Consider the following 25,671-nt stretch of genomic DNA (forward strand, 5'->3'; position numbering starts at 1 on the left):
CTATAAAATACAGATTGTGCTGTGGTGCTTGTGTTAAATACTGTATTATATTGAGTTGAGTATATAAGTAGGTAGTGTTTGAGTCTCACTACAGTCAACAGGTGTGTGTGCAATCAGTATGATGACAATTTTAGAACATCATGTTAGTCCACTGTATAAAGTGCACTCTGACAGTTTTCAAGTCAAACTTGTCCTATTGCAGTAACATTAATTGCTGTGTTCTCCAGGTTCTGTAGCTAATCATTTAGGGGTTCTATTCTGACAGCAGGCAACTTGAGTGTGGATACATTCACATAATAATTCTGAGACAATATGGATGAGACTCCACATCCATATCAGTCATCCCACCCAACATGTTCTTCTCACCATACAATGATGCTATCATACTTCATAAAGTGCAACGTGACAGTGTTAAAGTCAGACATATGTGGTGGTGCTAGTGTTACATTGTATGGAATTCAGCTTCTATACCTACACAGGTGTAATGTTCAAATCAGACCATGTCAACTGCTGTGTGTGTGGTTGGTGGTACATTATGGCCATTGTATGATCTTTTGAACTGCTTTTCATTTCTACTTAGGAGGACCTATAATGTAGCTGGATGCATCCAACATCCCTGTTTGTCCTCTTGTCATATGATATCCTTCCTGGAGAGGAGAGGAGGATGCCCTCATGTTAAAGATGCATAGACGCATCATGAAGCAGAATCCTTCCATGAGCCTCTGCAAGTCATCTCAAGAATACTGGATGTGTGACTATTCCTGTCATGGGGTGGTGCACGTCACATATTCACAGAGGTAGCATGCAATGCAGTCAAGCAAATGCACACATACACACATCGCCTTACGATCTTTCATCATATAGGTATAGAGTTTGGATTAAATGGCATAATAATGGCTAGGATTTTATGTGATGTTGGCTGTTAGCTTATTAATATCTTATGACCCTATGAACATTTCACATCCCAATGTGGCTGTAATCTATATATGCTACATTGAGGTATGCATATATGGTAGGCCTACAAGAGGGTATTATAATCTGTGATTTGAGGTAATATATTGATGGCTTTTGCTGACATTTGATTACACAATCCTTCCATAACAGCTGTAGTAATATGCCTCATGAGAGCTGCTGACTTGGAATGATACTACTATGTATATTTTTGACTTAGTAAGGTGTGTGTTGTTGTAGTGGATCAGATCAACATTCTACACAGTTCTCATTCAACAACCACAGTGACACTAAAAATATGGCACATGTGTGCTTGTGTATACCTGCCATCATTAACTGGTCTGTGACATACATCAATATAAATTCATACTGATTACATGGGCATATAAGTTTCATTTTGTCCACACATAATGTTTGGATATAAACAAAAATATCACATGTTTTGATTCAGTTACAACCTTGTGTAATTAATTGCACGTGCAATTGTGTGGCTATTCACAAAGATTATTGAAGTTGTCACTAGTACCATTTTGTGACTATTGGCATTTTTGTCAGTACTGGTTCTACATGTGCCACAACCAACTCCTCTGTAATGTGTCCTTATATGGTATCAGGCCATTCAAACACAGCTTTTCAATGAAAACCATATAGACATATGTTGGGCATTTGCTGTATTTATGTGACATTGATAGAACTGTATGACTGTGCAAACAGTAGTACTGTGTGGCATGCAATGCATAACCAAGTTTGTATTTGGATGTGTTGTCCCAAATCATTATTTAAGTAAGTGTGGAATGTTCAGGAGGATACACAACTAAGCACATAGATGTTTGTGTATGCAATCAGCCATACTCAACTGGAGACAATAGACAATCTGCTAGTTGACAGTTTCTGTCATACTTCACCCCCGTCCCAACTGGCCATCATCCAAAGTATATATGCAAACATTACTCACTTTATTTTCTCATGAAAGCAGCTCACCTGCACACTCTCTAAGGCTAATAACTCAGGATCAATGGACCCTGGCACCATACTAGGTTGCCTATACCATGACTTAAAACCTGACCTAGCAGACACAGTTGGATACCTCATTAAACACAGTCTCCAGGCAGACTATGTTCTTGTAGAAAGGTGTATAGCAACAGTCATCCATCTCAGCAAGGGAGTGATGCAAGAAATTATACACCCATAATCTTGACTCCCCTCATCTGTGAGGCAGAACAACAACTCATCATGGATCTTATTAAGAAGGACACAGGTAATGTCAAGATGGTGTACCAAACCCGTTTTTGATTTCTTAAGGCTGCATCATGTCTATTAATTCTAAGTCTATCTGGCATCTTCAAGAAGGTCACCAAGGTCATGCATGACGAAAAGTGTCACCCCCCCCCCCCCGGTAACTTGATCTGGCCAAGGCATTTGACACACATCCACACTAAAGTATTACAGAGAAACTGTCTCAAGTGGACATAAATACATATGCAACCAAGTGGTTAGACAAATTGATCACACACAGAACACATAATGTCAAAGTGTGTGAAGTGACCTCTAGCTAGAGTCCAAGATTCTGTAGTAGGCCCTTTCCTGTTCATTATTTAAGTGTCAGAAGTCAAGATAAATGTGGACTTCCTTTGTCTAACCAGCTTTGTGGATGACTGCAAATTGTGAATGAACATTGAATCCAAGAAGACTATTATGGATATGCTGCAGAAAGTATTAAGACACAAAACTTATTGTTGCAAGAGCCCTGAAGACAAAGTAGACCTGAAGACAAAGTAGATGAATAAAAAGCATGATTATTTCCTTTTGAAAGCAATACACAAGCTAATTACAATATAAACAGCATACTCCTATAAGTAGACCCAGTGGTACGTGATCTTGGTACTCGGGTAGATAGTCAGCAGAATTTCCACCAGCATGTGACCACAGTGGCGACAAATCCCTTGTATGTAGCACATATCCTGAGTATGGGCAGGTCATCCACATCAAAGGACATTACAATCCCATTGTCCTCAGCCCTCATCACACCAATAATTGAGTACAATTCAGACTTTTGCATGTGCCTCACCACATCTTCCAGGGATGATTTACTCAAGTGTATCACTTTTACCATAGTGAGGATCTACATATTTTTTTGGTCATACATGAGTATTGTTTGTAATATATGACCATTAGGAGTTGGCAGTGCAGACTTCCCTTCAAGGTGTTCTACAGTGATGCAGCTTCCTGTGATGCACCCAGTAAATACATACCTCACTGACAACATTGATAGCATGGGTTACATTATTGCAAGTGTGGAATGTGGCATATATGTGTCACTCAAACCTCTCAACAAGTCAGTATTGCTCATAATGTAAACTTCAGGTGTTACAGAATCCCTCTTAACACCTCCCAAAAGTAGATATTTGGAGGAAGGTGTGCTTGATTCCCCTTATAGATTACTTACAAATCATTACAGTTGTACAAGTGTGTTCATGCAGATCATGTATGGCAAAAATATGTTTCTACTATACTTGGCACATTTCTATAATGCGTTAGTACTACTGTCGTTGCCTTAAATTTAGACTCAGTAGTCATTGTGGCTGTTCTTGCAATCTTGCAGAACAAGATTCCTCTTAGGTAAACTTGTCTGCATATCTGAATGTGTTTGTGCTGCTTTATATGGTTCCTGGCCAAATCACACTTGCAGTCGTGTAAGCGCAATGTGAGGTATGCATACGCAATTAGCACAGCTACTCATCCTGCAAACATGTAAACTCCATGTAGGCTTTGTTCTAAGCCTACATGGAGTTTATTGAATCCTCAAGACTGAGTATTGCCTTGTTGTGGGTATTTCTTAGATATTTAGTATGTGGAACCCATATATATATATATATATATATATATATATATATATATATATATATATATATATATATATATATATATATATATATATATATATATATCCCTCATATTTGAATACAGATACACATTTACATATGCAAATTCATGCATCCTTAGCACCACACTGCTTATTTTTATAAAAAGGCAAATTGCAAACGTCTATTCATATATTATTACTCTTTCCAAAGCGGGCAACTCAGGACAAATAATCTTTTGTCTACAAACCAATACTAAATCTGTACTGCTTGACCACATAGTTTTAGATTTTAGTGACTAAAACAGAAATCAAATTCACAGAAGTAAAACAAGCTTGGATATTTCAATTTATTAACAACCTTCATATTATTAAACCATTGTTACAGTCTTAGGAAAAGTTTTTCAGCAACAAAAATGATCTCAGCCAGCTTATATGTAACAAAACATTCTTTGTGATGCATTACTTTGGATGTGAACTTTGAACTGGGTTGATCACTTTCCCCATAAACAGTAATGTTTTTGTGTCATGATTGCAAATTAAGGTGAGAAATGGTCTGTCTAATTTCACCGTAAAAGGTAACGACATGGGCATTGCTTCTATTGTAGTTACTGCAGCAGCTTCTGTCCCCGTCTCGTCAACTTTTATAACTGCTGTTTGCTGAGCCTAAAAAAAAAATGGTACAATTATTAAACTTGAAGTATGCCTGAATCCTTCATGGTTGAATTGGAATCATGTAAAATATCTTCCTTATTTTTAGTAAACCAGATAGATTTTTGTTTTTGTAAAATATTTTGTTTGTGTAATAAACCAAAAGCTGTACTCTGATTTATACATTTAGGTCATAATCTGTAGATGACATCATGTCATTATGAGTGGTTAAGGTAGGGATTGTGGCTTTCAGCAGATACTTCGCAGAGTCAAATGCAATATCACTGTAGCTCTTGAAAGTTCAGTTAGTCTTTGTATATGCTTACTTTTTATACATCCTCATCTATCTCATTTATGTCATGATATCAGTGATGTCTCCTCATACAGGATGCATTCATAAACATTTGAAGTGTAGGTTACTTTAATTCAAATACAACCCATAGTGCTAATTTAGACAAAGTTTTATTACCTGCCTCTTCTGCATTGAAACCTACTAGGGGAACCAAACAGTAAGTGTTCCACATGGAACTAAATTTATAGCATCTATATTACCCGATCGAACATTTAGGTTAGTGAATACCTAAACGTCAATCTGGTAATATCGAAAAATTAAAACAGTGAACAGCTGATTTAACATAGTGAATGAATTCCCTCAGCCGCAAAAAAAAAAAAAAAAAATTTAAACCAAAATGATGTGCCTCTCACACATTCCCCCTAACTAAGAATACCAACTTCAAGATCGGTCTACAGTGGGGAAAGGGGTAAAATCCACGTAACGGCCAAGGGAATTCTTTCCCTGCATTAAACCGGCCATTCACTTTTTTTGCTTTCACTGTTACCAGATCGACGTTTAAGTATTCGCTAACCTAAATGTTCGATCAGGTAATAGCAATTCTATTTATACCCATTTCTTCTACTTAACTGATACCTTCATTAACCTTTTTAAAATATATTGAATATTACCTTTGGATCTCATTTTACTTCAGTCGGTTTATACAAAGAATTTTCCAAATGAACCACCTTCAACAATGAACCAAGCATATATCAAACATTGCTGGTATATTAAACATTCTATTAAACACTGTCATGAAAAGTCAAGGTTCATTCCCATAGGTAATGTGTCAAGTTTTAATATGAGTTTCACTTACACCTCATTTAAATCATGATTACCTCTCCTTGGTAAATAGGGTGAAACCAAGAGAAGACTTTTAAAAGAAGAAAAAAAAAACTCCCATTATATTTTCTTGTGCATGAAGCCTTTTTAAACTATCCGATTTGGGTTTCATCACATCCATTATCTGTCCTTGGATTCATATTTTTATCATTCATTTTCTTTGCTTTATATACCACCAAGGTCTCATACAGTTAGAAAATATTCCTAAAATTACTCTGTAAGACTGACAAGAAAAAATGTCCCTAAAAACTAATTTTTTTAAATGAATGTTTGCCTCTCTCGTTGTTAGGACATATGTGCATACTTTATGTATTGGAGTGAAACTATAACATAATCAAGGTACAGCATTCGAAAATGTCTAAAAAAGTTACCATTTAGTGTAGAAAATATAACATTTTACATTACACTTTATAACAACCAAGAAGTAGAATAAAGTAACATAAAATATTTAAAGTAATTCTGAAAAAGCAGCAGCCACACTTTTCTGAGTGTAGCTCCAGCTTTGTGTTTTTATTTTATTAGACAGAATGCACATAGGTTCATAGGTAGGTACTAGGGTATTGGCCCTAGGGCCTATTTAAGCCTAGACAAATGGTACCCTGGCTTTCGCCAGCCAAGAAAATTATTTTAATGTGCCCCTGTCAAGCAGAGCCACAGAAGTGATCCCCGGGGTGAATTTCCTATCTCCCATCCAATCATCAAGATTTTTCTTGAAGAGTGCTAATGAGGAGCTTTGTTTAATATAGATAGGTAGTTTGTTCCAGAGTATGGGAAGTCTCTGCGACAGGAATCTATCCCTCAAGTATGTTCTGTTTATTGTGGTGACAAGGTTTAGGTCCCTAAAGCGTGTAGCTCAGAGGGATTGGGATTTCTTTAAGTGGAGCATGTCCAACAGCTGTGGGTTTGACATAGCTTTGTATGTTAGGCAGAGATTGCCTCTGAGTAGGCGATATGCGATGGAGTAAAGCTAGAGTTTTTTGAGACGGTCTGCATAGGGCATCTGTTTGAGGCCAGTAATCCTCTTTATGAGGCATTTCTGTGGCCTTTCCAGTTGTTGTAGATGTCCTGTGAGGTACATACCAAAAGGGGCATTGTACTCTATAATGGGTCTAATGAGTGATGAGTAGAGGGGAACGATGACCTCTTTTTTCCTGGATGAGCAACCTTTTGTGATGAGGTGTCTCACGTAGAAGGATTTCCTGACTATTGCTGTTGTTGTTGTTGTTGTATCTTTTGGCTTTTCCCAGTTAGGGGTCGCCACAGTGGAACTCCGTCCGCTAATGATTGGCAGTAGATTTTTACATACCGAGTTGCCAGTTCTGATGCACAACCTTCAGCGAAGGTATGCCCATTCATGCATGTCTCCACACAGAAGACGCTTTAGCTGAGAATCGAACAGGACAACATCTTACTGTGAGGCGACAATGCTACTGCAGCACCACCACCGCAGTATGTCGATGTGATTATCAAAGGAGAGACTACTATCCACCTGTGTCCCAAGGTCTCTTATCTCACTTTTGGTGTTAAGTAGACTACCACCTATGTGGTAGTTTATGGGTACAGAATTTTTAACAAAAGGGATGACAATGCACTTTTTGGCATTGAGCTTGAGGCCATGGCTTTGACACCAGGCATCTGTCTCAGTAAGGCCCTTTTGTAGGATGTCCACATCATTAGGAGTTTTGATTATGGCTCCTAGTTTGCAGTCATCTGCGAACTTTGTTAGCCAAAACCTTCTGTGTTATCCTGTACTTCAGAGTAGTAGATACCAAACAGGAGAGGACCCAGGACTGAACCTTGTCGTACTCCACTTGTCACTGGTTTGAAGTTGGATTTGGAGTCTGCTACTTTCACAGTGTGGGTTCTGTCAGTGAGCCAGTTGCAACCCATCTTGTGACATAGGGATTTATACCTAGTTCAGTGAGTTTATCTATAATTCCAGAATGTCGGATGGTGTTGAAAGCCTTGGCGAGATCTAGATAGGCTGTGTGAACCACCTTACCCTCATCTACAGCTTTGGTGATTGCTTCAAAGAAGTCTATCAGGTTTAGGAGACATGATCTGCCTTTTACAAACCCAAACTGGGTAGGGACAAGAGTTTGGAGATTACCAATGTCATTGTTTATAAGTTCCATGATGATATGTTCCATAGCCTTGCAGACCAGGCCCATCAGGCTAATGGGGAGGTGATTCCAGGGGTCTGTGGTGGCCCCCCTTTGTGGAGTGGGATAACCATTGCTGAGTGCCACTCAGTGGGCACAAAGCCTAAGGTGAGGCTATGATTGAACATGGTACTTAGGTGGGGTACCAGTTCGTTCTGCAGTTCCTGTAGAACACAGCCTGGGATGTTGTCAGGTCCCATGGATGCTGTGTTCTTGGCTTTGGAGAGTGTGTTTTTTACCTGTGCAGCCATGATTACAGGAACTTTGCATTCTTCCAGTATAGAAATGGGCCCTTTAGGGGGTGAGAGAGGGGTAAAGTTAGCACTGAAACTATCTGCCAGGATGTTGGCAATATCAGTTGGTTTTGTATATTTAGTGCCATTGTGCTGTAACTCAGAGAAGATCTGAGTTTTGCCATTGAGATTTTTAACATAGCTATAGAATACTTTGTGGTTGTCTTTAGAATCAGTGGTGATTTTGTTTTCATAACTTGCTTTGGAGGATTTTATGAGGGATCTCAGCTTCTTACTGAGGCTGACCAGGGAGTTCCTCCAATCATGGGATTTTACTCTTTTTTGCAACAGTTTCTTTCTTCTGTTGTAGAGTTTGTTTATAGTAGGGGACCACCAGACTGGCTTCCTTTTTTTGGAGGATAACATCTTGGTTCTGTTAGGGATTGCCCGATCCATGCACTCATGTAAGTTCTTATCAAGTGCATTTTGATAGGATTCAGCAGTCGTACCTCTATTGTCCATCAGCGTGGGTGTCATGAAGTTTGCCACTTCTGTCTTAAGAAGCGTGAAGTTGGCTTTGGAGAAATTTTTTAGGGTGGTTTCCCTAATGGGGGGTGGGGGCAGGATGTGGATGTCTAGGGTGATTAGCTTGTGGTCAGATATGACCAACAAGGAATTGACTTCTGGTGTGGAACACCAGTTGACCATGTTGGTAATGACCAGGTCTAGGATATTGCTGCCCCTGGCAGAGGTATGGATAAGTTGATCCAAGGCATTGGAATTTATGAATTCCAAAAAACATTGAGTGCAAGAGTTGGTACATGAGTAGTTTTCACAGTTAATGGTGGAGTAGTTGAAATCGCCCATTATTAAGGTGTTAGGTTGTACCCTAATATTTTCCAGTGTATCAAGAAATGAGGAGTGGAAATCCTGGGGCATGGTGGGGGATCTGTAGCAAGCTACAATTTGGATGGCTGTCTTGCCCAGAGTTAGTTGCACTTGGATAATCTTGGATGCATTATGCTGAGCAACTAGCCTGAAGGTGTGGATATCCTTAATGAATATGGACACACCTTTGCATTTAGTGTTTCGGTCCAGGTTAGGTGACCGAAAGGTGTGGTATGAATTATAGCCTGGTAATGCAGGGGTGCTCTCTGGAGCCTTAAACCAGGTTTCTGTCACTGCACAGATTTTGATGTTCTACATTTTAAGGAGTGCCTCGAGTGAGTGCATTTTGAGGTTTAGACTTCTAGCATTGAGTAGCATTACCCTCAGATTTTGCTTGCTCGTACCTGTTACAGTGGTGAATTTGTTATTTGAACCTTGCCTAAAAAAGGCACTATAAGGGTGGCAGGAGCCTTAGCCAGTATCCGGAATACCAAGGGCGACAGGTGCAGGCCATCTCTGGCAAAGCATTGTGGTTTGTTGATCATGCCATCCCAGGTAGACAGACACTGTATCCCCTTAGAATGACACCAGAAGCTTAGCCAATTGTTGAAGTCAATCATTTTGTCCTTGTACTGTGGTATCATTCTGGGTGATGGCAGGATGTTACTCAGGCCTAGGGTCATACCTGGCTGGGCTACAAGATCAACAGCTCCTCCATGTCTCTTTTCATGTAGTCCAGGGAGGTACGTCTCAGGTCATTCACACCAACATGGACAATGACAGAGTCATATTTGTACTTGTTGTGGAGTGACCTGAGTGCGTGCATTATGTGGCGGATCCTGGCACCTGATAGGCAGCTGACAGTAACTTTCTCCTTGTTTAGACTGGTGAGTGGAACATCAGTGTGCCTGACTATAGAGTCACCTATTACTAGAATGTTGGGTACGTTGTTATGCCTTATGGGCTGTGGTTGTGTGGCACACTGAGTTTGTGGTTGGGTTGGGGGGTGGATGTTGCTTGTGTTTCTGCTTTGGAGGTCCCTGTTGCTTGGGTAGATTTTTATTGAGAGCCTCTGTGAATGCAGGTGTGTGTTTTGTGTTTGTATGTGTGTGTTTTGGTGGTGTAGGTTTTGAGGGACTATGATGAGTGTGGTGTGGTGCAAGTGTTTACCTTCTCTTGACTGTCTAGTCCTGTCTTAGGTGAAGAGAGCTTTGCTTCCAGTTTGGATATATAAGTGCATCTCTCACAGGTTGTAGTGTTGGGTGGTAGGAGGAGAGGGTTGTCTGAGTACATGAGGCAATTGCTGCATTGCCCCAAGATGCCCAGATTCATCAGGTAGACAGGAGAAAACACTGGGAGCTGACCCTTAGACATGCCTGGATAGGTGCTTATTTATTAAGTGCTAAAACTGTTTTCCTCTAGACAAGTGAGGAAAGTCGAGTGCTGTAGTAATTTCTAACTTATTTATTGCTTACAATGAGTTCCGAATAAGTGCTGAGCTCAAAGAAACAGATTTGAGTGCTGAAACTAAAAAACTGGCTAGTTCTAAGAAACAAAATTAAGCTACAAGGCTTCCCTCCAGCACAGAAAGGCTTGGGGGCTCAGAGGCTTACAAAGAGTCCTGGATACAGCAAATCTGTATCTGGACTAGATGACTTACAGGAAAGGCATTAAACAAGCTTAGACATTTTTTTTTGTAAATTGGAAAGGGGAAAGGATTGTAGTTGGTATCCATCTAGATGCAGCTCCTCATTTTTCCTCTATTTTGTGGTAAGAAGTATATTATAAAACAGCTGATCTATACTTTGGTGACTGGGGCTGAGAGATATGGAATACAAGTTGTTAGCAACATATACATATTTCAGTGGAGTTGTGACATAGGGCAAAATACAGAATATGAAAAGGTTTGTGTGACAAAATTGTAACAACGTACTATTGAGAAACGTTAGTAACATAGTTTTATTGTGCTTTGGCTAACTAAATTATAAAATGCTTCATGGTGGGAGTCCCATATAGAACTGTGACATTTGCATTGTAGTATATAACAGCATCAAGGTAATATATTGTGCTTAAAACTACCCTGTCCCTCTATATCCAGCAGTACCGCCTGCTCTCCTCTAAACAACATGGACTCTGGCCTGGGCAAAGTACTATGACAGCACTTTGGTCACTAACTGATGTCATTTTGCTAAATGCTGATAGTGGCCTCCTTACAGGTGCCCTATTTACAGACCGGTCAAAGCCATTTGACCTCATTGACAATTGTCCTATCTAAAATAAACTGATTGTAATTGGTATCCATCCAGATGCTGCTCCCTGGTTTAAAACTGCCTCACTGACAGACACTTAAGAGTTAAAATAGGATCCTCCCAGTCTATATCTGCACCTATTAGAAAAAGTGTACCACAAGGAAACATTCTTGCCTTTCTCCATATTCATTCACAAACATCCTTGATATTTTCCCTCATCTTACACTTATCCTCTCTGCTGATGAGATGGTCATCTTTTGACTATGCCACTCTCACACCAACATTCTATGATCTAGCTCTACTCAGGGTCTACTCAGAATTATACAAGCTCCACTGATGGCTCATAAACCATAAACTAATTCTCAACCCCATCAAGACCAAAACTTTGCTTTTTGAAACTCTACAGATAATTCAACAAATGCCTGACTCTTTACAGATCGTTGACCTACACAATAATTAGTGTAGGTCTCTACAGAGACAACCTCTACCTTCAAATACCTGGGACTATGGCTTGATCAGTCACTAAACATCCATTTCCATGCAGACAAAACTCCCTCTTACTGTGCTCCATAAAGATCTCCTTTTCTATCCCAACCACTCAGAGCAGCCATTGGCAAAGGAGTTCTTTCTCAGCTTGAATATGGCTTTCTCAGCTTGAATATGGGCTCCCAATTTTTGCTTCTACCTCCAAGGAAAACATTTCCACACTCCAGACCATCTCTAACAGCATCTGCCAATTCATTACAAATTCACCCCTCTGTGAGCATCACTGTATCACCCTAGAAAAAGCCAAATGTCTGCCTATGAAACAAAGATCTAACAACTTTTAGAATACAAACTCTACAAACTAATGCAGCTCCACACATTTACTCCAGTCGCAGCTAGACATCAAGAAAAAAAAAACTACTCATAAAATCTGAGACAGTACTCACAAACTACACCAACTCTCATTACCCCTAGAACCAAACCCCACAGCACTGCACATGCTTTTTCCTCTCAGGTACCTACTCTTTGGGCAAGCTCGCCCCATTGACATTAAGGAAATCAGCACTTATTCCAGATTCAGAATGCAGCTCAAAAAGCACTTTTTCACCCAAGCTGAATGTTCCTGCTTCAACACGAGACATATCACCTAATCTGTCTCCTATATGAGTCTCTCCTCACATCTTAAGATTCATTGAAGATTTACCCACTTTAGAAACGAATGTATATATTGTACATTCCAATCTGCTTAAATGTACATTGCACTGTGCTTGTTGACTACAATGTATACGCAGTTGTTTTTCTATGTAATTAATCTGATTTGCTTTGTTGTTGTTTGCATTTCCATACAATCTCTAAATGCTGATAACTCAAATTTGCTGTTTGTTTTTGCTATATTTATGTGCAATTCTACGGGCATATTATTATGTGTATGTTTCTTACTCCTTTTTTTTGACTTGCTGTATTTGTAATTTTAGTATCTTGGAGTGTGAATTTTTATTATACTGTAAACATTTTTCTAAGTTCATAGGTTCATAGGTGTGTACTAGGCTAAGGGCTCTGGGACCTTTACAAGCATAGCCATAGGATTACCCTGGCATCGTGCCACCCGACCTTAGTTCTCGGTGCCTCTGCCGAGTAGAGCCACTGGAGTTATCCCTGGAGTGAATTTTCTATTTCCCACCCATTTATCAAGATTTCTCTTATTTATTTTTATTATTTATTTATTTATATTTATTTACCGGGAAATTCCGACTGGACACAGGTTCTTTTTCAGTGGAGGCCCGGGGAAAACAGCTCCACAGAAAGACATGGTAGATGGTAAACAATAACAATCAGGGTATGAATACAGTACAGGTGATCATGACATGGAGAAATACAGGAGCAAATTAGGGACAATTGAGTAGTAGGCTCTAATTACAAAGACTGGGTAATAAGAAGTAAAACACAGAGCTACAAATTATGTAAATAGTAACTAGATAGCAATAATAACAGGCTAAATGAATAACTAAATCCTGGAAAGATTAACAAGCAGTGAGTAATCTTCAGTTCAGTTTTATAGGAAGAGGGTCAGTGAACTGCTCTGCTTGACATGTATTGGTAGTCTATTCCATAGCATGGGCAGTCTCTGGATTATGAACCTGTCCCTCTAGTATGTTCTGTTGATTGTGGTAATGAAGTTGAAGTCTCTGGAGTGTGTGGTGCGGAGGGATTGGGATTTCTTTAGATGTAGCATTTCTAACAGAGCTGGGTCAGACATGGCTTTGTAAGTCAAGCAGAGATTGCCTCTAAGTAGGCGATATGAGACAGAGAATAGCTGGAGTTTTTTGAGTCTGTCCACATAAGACAAGTGTTTAAGACATAGGATCCTGTTTGTGGGGTACTTTTGCAGCCTCTCTAGTTATTGCAGATGTCTAGTGAGGTACATGCCAAATGGGGCATTGTACTCGATGACTGGCCTAATGAGGAAAGAGTAAAGGTAGACAATAACCTCTTTCTTCCTGGATGCAAAACCCTTAGTATTGAGATGTGCAGCACATAGAAGGGCTTTCTGACCACAGTGGCAATGTGGTGATCAAAAGAGAGGTTGCTGTCCACCTGTGTTCCCAGATCTCTTATAACACCTTCTGCATTCTGTGGACTACCATCAATGTGGTAACTCACAGGAACTGGGTTTTTCCCAAAGGGGGATAACAACACATTTTTGGCATTGAGCTTAAGGCCATGGTTCTGACACCAGACGTTGGTGTCCGTGAGGCTATTCTGTAGGATGTTAACATCACTTGAGGAGTTAATAATAGCTCCCAACTTGCAATCGTCTGTGAACATTGTCAGCCAGAGTCTCTTCGTGTTGGCCTGGACTTCAGAGAAGTAGATGCCAAACAAGAGAGGACCCAGGAGTGGAGCTTTTCTCCTAGGGTTTCCAATGAAAATGGGCTACTAGCCCAGCTGGACTAATTTGGTTAACAAATGCCAGTCAATCAATCAATCAATCAATCAATCAATAATAAATATTTTTTTGTTTGTGAAATGTTTTATATTTCACTCGGGCTGACCCTGAGATTGGTCAGTATTGATCAGTGTACAACCAAAGTAAGCAAACATAAATAAATAAACATGCAGATGACTCCACCATCATCTGCATGACCAAGTTTACTTCAGAACTACGTACACTCACGCAAAATGCCTTCACCTCCACTGAAACCTGGATGTATAATAATCATCTAACCCTAAATGCTAACAAAACCAAACATATTATTCACCCCAAAAAAAACAGCACTAACCAAAATGAATTTACCATCAACTCACTAAACAACACTTGTCTTGAAGTGGTCCCATATACCAAAATTCTAGGGATAATCATAGATGAACACCTACCTTTCGACCAGCATATTAAAACAAACATTAAAAAAAAATCAGAAACTAGACATCCCGTACAGCCACAAACACTTCCCCGCCTCTGCAGCAAGACTATCCCTTGTCTCTTCCTTCCTACTTCCATCTTTGCTCTATGGTTCACCTCTCCTTACTAATATACAATCCTCTCTTAAATCCAAACTGGACTCATACTATAATAAAATCACAAAATTTTAAACCAGTGCCAAACACTCCTCCCACCACTGCATATCTCTCCAATGTCTAAACTGGCTAGAACTTCCCCAACATCCAGCACGCCTGTAACTAACCACAGCTCATAAGCTAATCTATAAGCTTCCTAGCTGTCATGTCCTCTCCTCTTTGTTCACCATGTATCACACAAATAGATCTCTGAGATCAGTCAATCAGATGCTCCTTAATGTAACAAATCCTAACCTTTCTGCTGGTCAAATGTGTTACCCATATGCTACAGCAAAACTATGGAATGCCTCCCCTCCTTCAATTAGGTCTACTAGCAACCGTGAATGCTTTAAAACTTTTCTGAAACAACACCTGTTCTCCCATTGGCTATGTACATGTACCAGCACTGACTATAAAAAAAAACAATATTCCCAGCCTTCCTACTTTTCCTCACTTACAGCTCAGACTCCTCATATATACATTTAGTGCTTCCAACTTACTAAGTATCATTTTTCTGCATTTTCTTGCTGCCTTTAGCCAATTCCACCTAAAATGCAGATTTTATAGAGTTTCTGTGATTTGAAAAGCTTGTTTCAGCTACATATTGTACTTATTTTACTGCCTGCACTTTAACAAAGTCGTTTTTGTGTTTAAATTACCTGTTTAACTGTTGTAGGCTACACACTCAAGTGTGATAGCCATTTATGTGCATTTAAAGTACTTTTTTGATTGTATCTGCTTTATTTTCCGAAAAAAAAAAACAACAAAAAATTACTTCTTTTCCCACCTTTCTAGGCTAGTATAGTCCAGTTTTCAGGTTAGTGCTGAATTCAGGGTTGTGTTACCAGTGTCTGTGTTTGCCCATACCTTACTAGGATAGAAGGAAGTTTCTCTGTTCACTGTGAGAGAGGGAGCTTTGAGCAGCCTATCTGTCCCTGTAGGCATGGTTTCAGCCCAGAAATTAGTCGTTTATTGGCCATTTTGGTCTAATTTCTATCTCTTTAATTTCCCTGTTATAAAACCTGCATTTGTGCGGTTTTGCGTGCCGGGCAGCACCAGCTAGTGTATAACTATTCCCGGCTCCACTAAGTGTACTCTTCAATTTTTCCCTTGGAACTAGACACACTTTCAACTTAAGCACTCAAACCATTCACTTCTCATACCGGCACTTGCTCAAAACTCATAGCAAGTACTAATAAACCTTAGCACTAGACCCCCACTATACTGTAGAGAAGGACAAGGCTCTCTATTCGACCTTACCAGACAATCAGTAAAACAGTTCACTGTACATATCTAGGCATGTCCAAAGGGCAGTTTCAGGTGCACTCTCCAGTCCAACTTGTGAATCTGGGCATTTTGAGGCAATGTTACAATTGCCTCATGTACACAGACAACCCTCTCCTCTTTCCACCAAACACTAATACATGCGAGAGATGCAATTATACAGCCAAACTGGAGGCTAAGCTCTCTCAACCAAAGACTTAACCAGACAGTCAAGAGGAGAAGGGAATTACCTGCATCACACCACCAGTCTCACATAGATCTATGAAACCAGCACTGGCAAAAAACACACATAAATACACAAAAACATACTCGGAGGCTGTAAATAAAAATCTGCAGAAGCAACAGAGACCTCCAAAGCAGACACCCAAGTAACCTTCACCCCCCCCCAACACAAACCATGAAACACATACTTCACAAAACCAGTGTGCCACACAGTCACAGCCCTCAAGGCAAAATAACATACCCAACACACTAGTAATAGGTGACTCTATAGTCAGGCACACTGACGTCCCACTCACTAGGCTGAACAAGGAGAATGTTACTGTTAGCTGCCTGTCGGGTGCCAGGATCCGTCGCATAACACAAGCACTTAGGTCACTCCAGAACAAGTACAAATATGACTCTGTCATTGTCCATGTTGGTGTGAATGACCTGAGCCGTACCTCCTTGGACTACATGAAAAGAGACATGGAGGAGCTCTCTGATCCCATAGCCCAGGCCAATATGACCCTGACCCTGAGTAGCATCCTGCCATCACCAAGAATGATACCACAGAATAGAGAAAAAAATATAAAATGTCAACAATTGGCTAAGCTTCTGGTGTCATTCAAAGGGGATCCAGTGTCTGTCAGCCTGGGATGACATGCTCGACAACCCACGCTGCTTCACTAGAGATGGCTTGCACCTGTCACTCTTAGGCTTTTGAATACTGGCCAAGGCTCTTGCCACCCCCATAGCTTTTTAGGCAAGGCTTAAAAGACAAACCCACCACTGTAAATAGCACAAGTAACAAAAAACTGAGGGTAATGCTACTCAGTGCCAGAAGTCTAAACCTCAAAATGCATGCACTCAAGGCACTCCTCAGTATGGAGAAAATCGATATATGTGCAGTAACAGAAAACTGGTTTAAGGCTCCAGAGAGCACCCCAGCACTACCAGGCTACATCTCATACCATACATTTCGGCCACAAAACCCGGACCAAAATACAAAAGGTGGGAGAGTATCCATATTCATCAAGGATACCCACACCTCCAGGTTAGTGGCACAGCACGATGCTTTAGACATCATCCACGTGCAACTAGCAATGGGCAAAACTGCTATTCAAATTATAGCTTTCTACAGATCACCCACCATGTCCCAGGACCCCCACTCCACATTCCTGGAAACACTGGGAAACATAAATGTCCTACCAAACATCCTGATATTGGGTGATTTCAATTACCCAAACATTAACTGGGAGAACTACTTAAGTACATACTCCCTTGCCCAACATTTCCTAGAATTTATAAACTCAAACACCCTGGATCAACTGGTCAACACCCTCACCAGAGGTGACAACATATTGGACCTGGTCATCACCAACATGGGCAACCGGTGTTCCACACCAGAGGTCAACCCCTTGCTCATTAGATCTGACCATAAACTGCTCACTCTGGATATCCACATTCCACCACCACCACGGTCAAAGAAACCACTGTGAAAAACTTTTCAAAAGCAAACTTCACATTACTTAATACCGAGGTGGGAAGTTTCAAAGCCTCCATGCTAAAGGATAACGCTGTCCAAGCTTAATAATCCTTTACTAATGCACTCTACGGGCACCTACAAGAATGTATGGATCATGCTATCCCAAACAAAACCAAGAGTCACTCCTCCAAGAAAAGGAAACCAGTCTGGTGGACCCCTGCCATAAACAAGCTATACAATAGAAGGAGGAAACTAGTACAATAAAGAGTAAAATCCCAAGAAGGGAAGACATCCCTGATCAGTATCAGCAAGAAACTACATTCCCTCATAAAATCATCCAAGGCTAGCTTCAAAAGAAAAATTGCCATGGACTCCAAAGATAACCACAAGACATTTTTTAGCTATGTCAAGAATCTAAGTGGCAATTCTCAGATCTGCTCGGACTTAGTGCAGAATGGCACAAAATACACTGAACCGACCTATATAGCCAACATCCTGGCAGACAGGTTCAGTGCAAACTTTACCCCCCTCTCACCCCCAAAAGGGCCCATAACTATACCAGAAGAATGTAGTGCCCCTGAAATCACAGACATTCAGGTTAAAACAGCCATCTCCAAAGCCAAAAACACAGCATTAATGGGACTGGACAGTATCCCAGGCTGCGTTCTACACGAGCTCAAAGATGACCCCCACTTACCCTTCACCTAAACACATTGTTTAAACCCAGCCTCTCCAAAGGCTACAAACCCACAGAGTGGCACACAGCAATGATTATTCCACTCCACAAAGGTGGAGCCACAACGGACCCTGGGAACTATCACCCTATAAGCCTGACTAACTGGTCTGCAAAGCTATGGAGTGCATCATCATGGATCTCATTAACAGAGACTTTGGAAACCTTCAAACACTGGACCCTACCCACTTTGGCTTTGTTAAGGGCAGATCATGCCTCCTAAACCTGGTGGACTTCTTTGAGACAGTTACCAAGGCTATAGATGAGGGAAAGGTGGTCCACACAGCCTACCTAGACCTTGCAAAGGCCTTTGACACCATTCCCCACTCAGGTATTATAGACAAACTCACCAGCTTGAACATAAACCCCTACATTACGAGATGGGTTGACAACTGGCTCACGGACAGAACCCACATGGTAAGAGATGCGGGAGCTAGGTCTGACTCTAAACTGGTTACAAGTGGCATTCCCCAAGGTTCAGTCCTAGGACCTCTCCTGTTCATCATATACTTCTCAAAGGTACAGGCAAGAACAGAAGGATTATGGCTGACCAAGTTCGCAGACAACTGCAAACTAGGGGCTATAATTGACTCTCCGGCTGACAGAGACATCCTCCAAAAGGGTCTCACTGAGACAGATACCTGGTGTCAAAACCATTGCCTCAAGCTAAATGCCACAAAGTGCATAGTCATCCCCTTTGGAAAAAACAAAGTACCCACAAACTACCACATAGGTGGTAGACCCCTAAATACAGAAGATGTAATAAGGAATCTGGGGACCCAAGTAGATAGTAACCTCTTCTTTGATAATCACATTGCCAAAGTGGTTAGAAAATCCTTCTATGTGGCCCACCTAATCACAAAAGGGTTTGCATCCAGATAGAAAGAGGTCATTGGGCCCCTATGTGCATCACTCATCAGACCCATCATAGAGTACAATGCCCCATTTGGGATGTACCTTACAAGACACCTGCAACAACTGGAAAGACCACAGAAGTACCTCACCAAGAGGATCACTGGCCTCAAGCAAATGCTTTATGCAGCTCGACTGAAGAAACTCCAGCTGTACTCGGTTGCATACCACTTACTCAGAGGTGATCTCTGCCTGACATACAAGGCCATTGCCCAACCCAGAATTGATGGACATGCTCCACCTAAAGAAAACAATATCCCCTCGAGCCACATGCTCCAGGAATCTAAACCTCACCACAACAATAAATAGGACGTGCTGGAGGGATAGATTCCTGTCCCAGAGACTTCCCATGCTCTGGAACAAGATTCCAATCTACATTAGGCAGAGCTCCTCACTAACCCTCTTCAAGAAAAACCTTGATGACTGGATGGGAAACAAAAGGTTTACCCCAGGGATCACTTCAATGGGTCTGCTGGACAGAGGCACAGGGAACTAATCTAAGGGGGCGGCAAAAGCCAACACATTCCGGCTAGGCTTATAAATGCCTTCGGCAGATAGCCTAGTATCTACCAATGAATCTATGAACCTAAGTCTAACATGTGCCACAAAACAATTCGTAATCTACAATATCAGTTGCTTACCACATCTTCTATTCATTCTTGATGCCTACATAGCAGTAGCTCTAAGGCTGTCCCTCACTCTCAGAATCTTTAACCTGCTGCTCTCCATCTTTCCTTCTCTACTGCCAATCTGCAATACTGTACTGTTCACACATTCGCTGTTATCCCACGCCATCAATTGTATTCTTGTTTGGCTTGCATACTTAAAATCTAACATCTGTATAACTAGTATTATCTATTTTATTGTATCACCTATTCTGTAATGTAGTGTTCTGTATCATCTCTGCTTGATTTCTGTATTTTGATTGTCTAAAGTTATCGTGTTGTTTGTTTTTGGAGCTTTTCTCTCCATGCCTTGACTGAAAATGGGCTCAACTTGTCCCAGTAGACCTCCTGGTAAACAAATGCAAATAATAATAATAATAAATAAATAAATAAATAAATAAATAAATAAATAAATAATCCCATAAAGCCACATTTGACATTGTAGTAATGTTGTTACCAAGTATGATACTACTCTTTGCATTTTATTAGATGAAATACATTTGTTAATAGATAACATGCTAGTAAGCAATATTCTGAAATACTTAAAACTGTAGTTTTTTGACTGAACGTGTGATATGTGGGGTCCTTAAAGGAGCTGTGACATTTTTCATTGCACTTAAAAGCAATGGAGAAGTAACAGACATTTTTTTAAATAATTCTGGATATAGACGTTTGATATTGCAGTATATTTTTGAATGCAGCTGTGATATTCTGCTTTTCATTAAATCAGACAGACTATATATTGTTAATAGAAAATCGCTGTTATGTGACAAAAAGCACCATTCTGAAATCCCAAAACTGTACTTCTCCTGCCAGAGCTGTGCCATTTGACATTATACTTTATAGCAATGAGAAGCAAAATATATAATTTGTAAAATGGGGGAAGGCACATATGATATAAAATATGTTTAAAGGCCAACATTTAGCAGTGTATGCTTGAAATAAAAAAGGGAGAGAGCACACAAAGTACCATATAAAAAGAATAACGTTTTTAAATAGATTCCATTAAACAACACCTGGAATTACAACAGCTTTCCTATAGTCAGAGCAATGTACCACTACACCATCTGAGATACAGGTGCTGCAGCAATTTGCTGTGATTTTATAATGATTGAAAGAAAATAGATGGTAAGCACTATTTAGGCATGAGAGCTCTGAGTTGCACATAAATAAAGGTGTACTATAAATTTTTGTATTATTCTGTTTGCTCAGGAGACAGAAACATTAGCAATGATTTGTAAAATAAAAATTTCTGGTTGCACAGTAGACTAACATACCAAAGCTGCGGCGTAATATACACATATAGAAACTATAATGTTTATCTACTTTATTCTGTTTGTTTGTACTTTAGGCAATGCCAATACTACTGCATACTATGCAACAGATTTTTCTGTCTGTGAAGTAGACAGTGAAATGACACTGCTTTGCAAAAACTGATGTTGTAAGGAACAGAAAATTATTCATATAATGATTTTTTTTTTCAGTAGAAAGCAAAATTAGCAGTACTTTGCACATTGCATATCAAAGCACCTCAAATGGGGAGCTTATCTAAAAATCCTATGTTGGTTTGTTATCGACTTTGCAGTAACCTGGTAAGAGAAGATTTATTTTGATTTATATATATTTTTATCACTGGTTTTCACTGTAGGAAGAAAAGCATAGCTTATAGACAAGATTTACTTTGATTTATATTTGTTGCTGTCCCTGTAATGTTCAATGTTTGTTGTTAGAAAGGGACAGGATGTAGACAGGCAGGCTCTGGCCATCACAAGGGGCCTAGTCACTGATACATTCACACAGACCGCAGAGAGGAAAGTCCAAAGATTATCTGAACCAATGCTATGTTGAGTTGTAGCAGGTAGTAAACAGCCACTGAGAACGAACCAAATGAACAGTGAAACAAACGATCAGACAAAAGGCTTTAATCACAAATGACTTAGCACTTTCACCAGAACAATACTGGCTTCTTCAGAGTCATTTAAACAATGAACAAAAAAACATCTTTATAGTGCCCAACCCCACAATGATAGGTGCAATTAAAAATACATCAACCAATAAAATTCCTTTCCAATAAACAAATGTAAAAATTCAGCCTGACCACACACTTTAAAAAACACCTTCCATCTGAATAAAAAATATATAAACATATAAACTAATAGTTATACTTTTGTAATAAATATCAACCGTAAATACAAATATTAAAAAATATATATATGTGTGTGTATATACATAAATATACAAATAGTGACATTAAAAAAACATACTAAATCTGATTAGATTTGAACTTTAGAATAGGCATCAAAGATACACAATCGTTAAGACCAGGAAATTTCAAGGCATTTAAATAAGTTGCCATTCACTTTCTAACATACCCACTTTGTTGACCAAATCAATTCCTTTCTCAAAGTTAATGACACGATCCACCACAAAAAACACAAACTTTTTAAAATTGGAACATGTGGTGGTGTGTAAATAAAGTGCATTATGTATGTCCTTTTTCCTAATGGATCTGACATGTTCAGATATCCTATCCCTAAGTCTACGAATGGTCTTGCCAACATAAAATGCCTCACATGCAGTGCAAGAGGCAACGTAGACCAGATTCTTGGTGTTACAATTGCACATCCCAGGACATGCAATAGTGTATCTAAAATCAAAAACACATAAATAAGATCCTTCACTGATAAACCTACACCACCTACAGGCCCCACATTTTCTCATAATTGATTTCTTGTGGGGTCTAACATCCCTTTCTAAAATTGACTTTAAATTTTCACCTCTACTAAATACAATCAATGGTTCTGGACCTAAAATTGCTTTGTTTTGATCAGCCAAATAGCATTTCCATAAACTTCTCAAACTTGAACTTAGTTCATAAGACCTATTGTTGTACTTTAATACAAAAAATGCTCCAGTTCTGTTGTTAACAGTCTGCACTAGTGAAGCCTTATTATTCAAAATAGGAATGTACTGTGTTCCCCTTTTTTTTATCACTTCTTTCTTAACTTTAAGAAGTAAATTAAGAGGATAACCCGCTCCAAAAACATTCCAATTAACTTAAAAATTTCCTCCTTAAAAATTTCATCGTTGCTAACTAATCTGGAAATTCTGTAATGTTTATCTACTTTATTCTGTTTGTTTGTACTTTAGGCAATGCCAATCCATACTATGCAACAGAGATTTCTGTCTGAAGTAGACAATGAAATGACACTGCTTTGCAAAAACTGATGTTGTAAGGAACAAAGAATTATTCATTGATACGATTTTCTTCAGTAGAAAGCAAAATTAGCAGTACTTTGCACATTGCATATCAAAGCACCTCAAATGGGGAGCTTATCTAAAAATCCTATGTTGGTTTGTTATCGACTTTGCAGTAACCTGGTAAGAGAATATTTATTTTGATTTATATATATTTTTTATCACTGGTTTTCACTGTAGGAAGAAAAGCATAGCTTATAGACAAGATTTACTTTGATTTATATTTGTTGCTGTCCCTGTAATGTTCACTGTTTGTTGTTAGAAAGGGACAGGATGTAGACAGGCAGGCTCTGGCCATCACAAGGGGCCTAGTCACTGATACATTCACACAGACCGCAGAGAGGAAAGTCCAAAGATTATCTGAACCAATGCTATGTTGAGTTGTAATCTATTGATCTTTACTGTTAGAAAGATATGTCACTTTGAGCAATAATCAGTAATAACTACTGCTCTCGTATGTGATGTAAAGGAATTATAGTTTTTGTGCGAATTTCACAACTAGTTTGGTTTATGGCAACAACTTTATTCTACTAAATGTAATATTTAGTTGTATATTGCTTGTGTGATGTTTCTCACAGAAGTTGATTTCAAATCTTTTTGAATTCTGTGGTAAACGATTTTGATTATCCTTTTTTTTTTAAATTCTTAATTCATTGCATCTGAAAATGGATTCTTTAATTGAGTATGTCATCAATGATTTGCTAAAGCGACAAATATCTTGCACAGTGTAATAAATGCTATGTACATTTGAAGGCAACACCTGCTAACAATGGTGAGCAATACTCCTCGTGTCAAAAGTTGGAGGATTTGATGACATTGTTGGTAACAAATCCAGCCTTACTGGTTATGATTACACTTGTGCAATTGGCACAGCTAGGAGAACTGCTGTTACATATATTAATGACTAGACTAGTGAGATAAATAATGTTAGACAATGAGCAAATCAAACACACTTAGGAAAGGAAATGTCTATTGTCAGTAAAGGTCACAAGTATTCAGCAATCTGAGGATTTGTGACATCGAGAAGAAAATAAAAAAAAGAAAGAAAGGATGAAATTCACAACAAATAACAAGGAAGAAAAAGAAACTAATTAATGTCTATAAATCAAAGAGGATAAATACTAAAAAGGACACTGCTTTGTTATATAATACTTAGATTATAAGAAATTATAGCAGTTTTCTACCAGAAAACTTTCAGTCTATAGAAAAAAGGCATCATTTTCCAAAAAGAGAATGTAGAAAAAAGTGGTAAAGGGTGGTGGAAAGGTAGAAATTGCAATTGAACATGGAAGGATTGAAGAACATTAGTGTAAGAAAAACGATGAGAAAGACAGAAGTTGACACCATGACTCAAGCTGTGGATGTACAAAGCCAGCTGGATGAGAAAGGTATGCTTACAAATGTAATAAGTAATGAAAACAATTAAATTAATAAGACTAATCGAGATGAAGATCATTCCTTTGTAACAGCTGATAGAGCAGATATTACAAATTAGAACTTGAAGATTCTTCAGATCTGATCAGAAAATGATATTCTTGTAAGTGGAGATTCAGTCATTAGAAGAACTGATACTTACATTTGCAGAGAAAATAATGAACATGGAGTAGTGCTATGCTTTCCAGGAGTAAAAACAGAGGATGTGAGAAAAGCCTTAGAATATTTTAATGCTAGGAAGTATGGATCTGTATTTTTACTCATACTGGTACAAATGGTCGCATCAAGAAGGACTGTCTGACTATTAATAGGGAATTTACAGACCTCTTAAATAGAATAGCTTGCACAGCTGTTAGAACTTTTTTCGTAGATCACATATAGAAAGGAGAGTTGGGTCACCATGAATGAAAAGACTGTTTTGAAAAATGAAATATGTAGAGCATCCAAGCCTAATTTTGATCAGGTATGTATTTAGGCAGGATGGCATACACTTGTCAGGTTCAGGGGAGATAATTTGTGCAGTAAATATTTTGCAATATCTGACAAACACAAGGCATGATTATTACCAGGTTGAACATTTTACAGTTCATTGATGTATCTCTGATGGTTGTTAATGGTAGGAGCATTAATAATAACATTTTTTTATTAGAAAACATTCCCACAAGATTGATGTTTTTTTTTGTGAAACATGGTTAAAGAACAATGATTGGAAACCAGTTCTATCAGGCTATAAATGTTTTTACTGTAACATTCTAACAAAATATCAGGTGGCAGTGTTAATATTGTTATGAGACTTATAATTATTGCATGTTCAGTGATAACATCAATACTGTAGATTGTGTAACTATGAAAATAAAGACAACCCCGGAACATATAACTATTGTTGGAGAATATAGACCATCAAAGTCAAGTGCTGATGACCTAGAAGAATTCATATATTTCCTGCATGAAACATAGGAGGGAAGAATAACAGTGGTGGGGGACTTAAAT

At 39.1% G+C, this 25,671-nt stretch overlaps 1 protein-coding gene across 3 annotated transcripts in view; it reads right to left on the minus strand.

Annotated features, from left to right (window-relative positions):
* Positions 1–4,147: 4,147 nt before the first annotated feature.
* Positions 4,148–25,671, minus strand: part of LOC122804624 (alpha-1-antitrypsin homolog) — a 150,599-nt gene continuing 129,075 nt past the window's right edge. For all 3 annotated transcript variants that reach the window (XM_044074594.1, XM_044074596.1, XM_044074595.1), the window contains exon 5: positions 4,148–4,477. In XM_044074594.1, the coding sequence (XP_043930529.1) occupies positions 4,274–4,477 (204 nt within the window). In that variant the 3' untranslated portion in view covers positions 4,148–4,273. The remainder of the gene's footprint in view (positions 4,478–25,671) is intronic.

This window comes from Protopterus annectens, chromosome 6.part0 (genome assembly GCF_019279795.1).
Source record: "Protopterus annectens isolate FY-2018-M chromosome 6.part0, PAN1.0, whole genome shotgun sequence".
NCBI lineage: Eukaryota > Metazoa > Chordata > Ceratodontiformes > Protopteridae > Protopterus > Protopterus annectens.